Source organism: Otolemur garnettii, unplaced genomic scaffold (genome assembly GCF_000181295.1).
Source record: "Otolemur garnettii isolate 467f Iridium unplaced genomic scaffold, OtoGar3 scaffold00025, whole genome shotgun sequence".
NCBI classification, from domain to species: Eukaryota; Metazoa; Chordata; class Mammalia; order Primates; family Galagidae; genus Otolemur; species Otolemur garnettii.
Window position 1 is genome coordinate 18,794,396 of NW_003852420.1, and position 4,642 is coordinate 18,799,037.

The following is a 4,642-nucleotide window of genomic DNA, read 5'->3' on the forward strand; positions in this document are numbered from 1 at the left end:
GGCACTCTGCCCAGGGGGACAGCTTGAGGCTCTGTCTCAAAAAAAAAAAAAAAACAGAAAAGAAAACACATAGAGTTCAAGAGAACACATATTATTCTGGAGGCTGATGAGTTAATCTACAGAATACCACTAAAATATAGAGCCAACAACATAGCCAATCACATTTTGGATATAAAATGTAGAACTACCTCACCCCACCTGTTACTAGCTAAAGAAAAAAAAATTTATTATTGCGGTGGAAAACAAAAGGAAGAAAGGAAAAAAGAGAAGTACCATCTCCCAATACCCATTCAAGCTATCTTTAGGTCATGAACCACTAAAGCTCCTCCTACCCCGGCCTCAACCCAGGCAAACAGGGCTCCACCCCACAAATGCAGGCTCTTACTGCATTTGCAAATCACAACCACCAAATAATCACTTTCCTATTAAACACTTCAGAGGGAAGGACCTGAAAAAGAGAAAAATGTTTTAATGTGCTTTCTTTTTAAAACCACCTCCAGTCTGGCTTGGTGCCTGCGTGGCTCAGTGAATAAGGCCCCAGCCACATACACCAAGGCTGGCAGGTTTGAGCCCAGCCGGGGCCTGCTAAATAACAACTACAACCAAAAGATAGCCAGGCGTTGTGACAGTAGTCCCAGCTACTTGGGAGGCTGAGGCAAGAGAATCACTTGAGCCCAAGAGTTTGAGGTTGCTATGAGGCTAGGACGCCACCACACTCTACCAAGGGCAACAAAGTGAGACTCTGTCTCAAAAAAATAAATAAAATAAATAAATAAAAATAAATATAGAAAAACTTGGTGGGCATTGTGGCAGGCACGTGTAGTCCCAGCTACCCGGGAGGCTGAAGCAGGGGGATCACTTGAACCCATGAGTTTGAGGTTGCTATGAGCTATAATGACACCACTGTACTCTAGCCTGGGCAACAGAGTCATCTCAAAAAAGAAGAAGAATAGGCTCGGTGTCCATTGCACAGTAGTCCCAGCTCCTTGGGAGGCTGAGGCAAAAGAATCTCTTATGCCCAAGAGTTTGAGGTTGCTGTGAGCTGTGATGCCACAGCACTCTACCAAGGGCAACACAGTAAGACTCTGCCTCAAAAAAAAATAATGATAATGATAAAACTGTGTATTTCTGCTTATGGATAGGAAAATGGTACCTGAAGAGAGGAGTCTACCATTCTCTCATTTGCTTGCAATAAACCTCCCTTTCCTTCTCCTAAAACCACTTGTCCTAGTTCTCTCTGATGTAGGCTGGTGGACAAGTGTCCAGCTTCCAGTAACAAAAGGACAAGAGGGAGGGCTAAATCTCACACTCACCACAAAAGGTTGAGTAGACTTCAAGTGGACATGAACCAGTAAACTCGTTTAAAACTCAACCTCGGCCTTTCCCTGGGCAATGTGGCCATATAGGATGCCGGGGATTCAGTGGTCAAGTGAACAACCTGCGTTCAAACTTAGGAAGGGCAACTGCTTTTAAAGAGCAAGACATGACCATTATTGAGCTTTGCAAGTACAGTTAGCCCACACTTCTTAAGTGCTGAGATGCTATGGGAGGCAGTGGGAATTCAGAGACGAACCAAGTTCCTTCCCCAGGAAGGAAATCGAAACCTAAAAGCACCAGAATATCCTTTCATGTGGCAAGTGTTCAAGGAGCTGTGGTTAGCACAGAGGGGTCTTCCGAGCCTGGTGAGTCTTAATGGCAGCAAATCTGACCAAAATCTGGGGGAAAAAATTCTTCCAGCTAAAAAAAGGAACCCAGGCGCTGGGGTGACAAATTCCTGAAAAAACCCCACCTGAGAACCAAATCTACACCAGCCCCTCCCAGGTTCCCAGAGCCTGCTCTGTTCCCAGGGATTTCCCCACCCCACACACCCCCATTTCCCCTTCCCCCCCTCAGGGAGAGCCGACAGCTCTCTGGGCGCCTCCCTCGTTGGGGCCCCCTCAGGAGGGCTCTTCGCCTCAGGGCTTCCCTCCGCGGTGCCCCCACCGCAGGTCCACCCTTCTGCGAGCCTCCCGCGCCAGGTCTCCCTTCTCGACTTCAGGTCGTCTGGCGTAGCCCTCTACCCGAGGGAAGCCTCTCCTCAAGACCGGCTGGCCCCCGCCCCTTGTCGCTGTCCCGCGCCCCTCAGCCCCTCTACCTCGAAAGTTTTTCAGCAGTCCCGGCTCTGTGAATCCATTGCGTTTTAGAAAAGAGCACACCTGCTCCGGGCCCCAGGTCTTGTGGTCGGGGTGGAGTTCCGGGCCAGGTGACCTGTCTGCCCCTGCGGAACGAGTGTTTGGTGGGGTCCTTGGGCTGCCATCCTGTCTCGGCCGCTTAGCCGGCTGCTCGGAGTCGGCTCCCTGCATGACTGCACCTGGAGTCCGGCACTGCACGCTTAAGAACCGCGGCGCCCAGCCCGCGCGCAGGCGCACTGAGAGCCCGACCCGGGCGGTGAGTCTGCTCAGCATTGCCAACCTATCGGCCTCCCGCGCAGGCGCACTGACAATTCAGCCCTTTGGGCCAGGCCCCCCCTGAGGGCTTTAGCCTTTGGCTCCCTGCGCAGGCGCAATGGCAGTCCAGTTGTCCTCAACTCCGGTCCCCGGGACAGCAACGTGAAAGGGAGTGCATAAAAAGGTAGGGGCGGGGAAAGAGCGCGCCCTGGACTACACCTGCGAACTGCGTTCCTCTGATTGAGGGTATCCTCCTCCAAATGAGTACCCCACATCTCCCTTTAGCCGGGTTTCAGATGCCCCAAACTTAAAAGAAACTTAAAAGGCTGCCAGCACCTTCCCAATGAAGAGAAAAATGGGCAGGACGCTGAACTAGAAGACCCTGGAATGATGGAGGCTTTTTGTATTTTATAAGTTCCATACTATTGCTGGGCCAACTAAGGACCCTGGGGATCCCTGGCTTCAGGTTTCCACAAAGGAGCAGACTTCAGATTCATTTCCAACTGGAGACAGTTTCCTTGAAAGAAGTATCCTTACCTCCTCTTTCCATCCCGACTTCCTTAACATTTACTTTAAGAGATTTTTTTAGTACCTCGTGGTAACAGCACATAAAAACGGCAGATGTTTTTCTCTGACTTTGCCAATCTGAGACAGAGCCCAAACTTCTGTATAAATACTGGTCCATGCAATTGGCAAGTGAAAAGACAACCACTACTGCTACTAACAAAGCAAACAGACTTTCCCAGCAACCAACCCATAGACCTATCTAGGGGATAGAGGATGAATGAGGCAGATTAGACCTAGGGGTCTAATGGTAAGCCAAATTTACCTAGCAAACGGAGCATTACTGTGTACCAGGCACTGTTCGAAGGGCCTTACAAATGAATTCATAATGTAGGAAACAGGAACAGGATGTAGGAAACAGGTACAAAAAGAAAAATAGGCTTGGTGCCCGTAGTTCAGTGGTTAGGGCGCCGGCCACATACACCGGGGCTGGTGGGTTCGAACCCGGCCTGAGCCTGCTAAATGACAATGACAACTACAACAAAAAAATAGTCGGGAGTTGTGGTGGGCGCCTGTAGTCCCAGCTACTTGGGAGGCTGAGGCAAGAGAATCGCTTAAGACAGCAATTCACGACCCACAGGAACTGTATTAAAGGGCTGCAGCAGTAAGAGGGTTGAGAACCACTGGCTTAAGCCAAGAGTTTGAGGTTGCTATGAGCTGTGACGTCACGGCACTCTACCCAGGGCAACATCCTGAGAGTCTGTCTCAAAAAAAAAAAAAAAAAAAAAAGAAAGAAAGAAAAGAAAAGAAAAGTAATTTGCCCAAGGTCCCACACCTAGGAAATGAAGAATCTTAGACTCAAACCGAGAAAATGTAGCTTGGCTTCAAAGTCCATGCTCTTAATAACTTGCCAACCATTGGTTATTAAAGGGGTTTTTGATATAGAATTATTTTCTGTTGGTCAACTCCAAATTTTCAATTGCTCCCTTTTTTCGCAGATAAATGGGGGAAAGCATAAAGAGGTGTTCCATCTGCACTGAAGGCCCAGGCAGAGAAAAACATACCCTTAAGCACAAAAATACTTTGTGAAAAGAATTGACAGTTGCCAAGACTTGTGAAACCGAAACACGGGCATAAAAGAGACAATAAATAGAATATGTATGAAAGACTTATATCTTAATGCAGAAATGGTTGTTTTGAAACCTTGTGTATATGAGACTTGTGGGAAAACCCACCCTGACAGGAAGGTTTCCTAAGCAACAGAAGGAGGGTTTTTAATTTAATCAACTGGGTTTGCTCAAAGTAGTTGCTTGCTTTCTTTCTTTCTTTTTTTTTTGAAACAGAGTTTTACTCTGTTGCTCTGGGCAGAGAGTGAACTCATCTCACACTATTGGGCTCAAGAGATTCTGTTGTCTCAGCCTCCTGAGTAGTTGGGACTACAGGTCTCCAGCCCACCACCTGTCCCACTAGCTTTTCTATTTTTAGTAGAGACAGGCTCTTGCTCTTGCTCAGGTTAGTCTAGAGCTCCTGAGCTCAATCGATCCACTTACCTTAGCCTCCCAAACTGCTAGGATTACAGGCTTGAGCCACCACTTCTAGCTAGCAGTTGCTTTTAAGAACATTTATTTTTGGCTTTGCACCTGTGGCTCAAGTGGCTAAGGCGTCAGCCACATACACCTAAGGTGGCGGGTTCGAATCCCCAGCCCGGGCCC

At 48.3% G+C, this 4,642-nt stretch overlaps 1 protein-coding gene across 1 annotated transcript in view; it reads right to left on the reverse strand.

Moving 5' to 3' along the window:
- SAMHD1 (SAM and HD domain containing deoxynucleoside triphosphate triphosphohydrolase 1) overlaps positions 1-2,416 on the reverse strand; it is a 59,910-nt gene extending 57,494 nt beyond the window's left edge. The window contains exon 1 of the mRNA XM_023512263.1: positions 2,135-2,416. Within this exon, the coding sequence (XP_023368031.1) occupies positions 2,135-2,342 (208 nt within the window). The 5' untranslated portion in view covers positions 2,343-2,416. The remainder of the gene's footprint in view (positions 1-2,134) is intronic.
- Between the last annotated feature and the right edge of the window lie 2,226 nt (positions 2,417-4,642).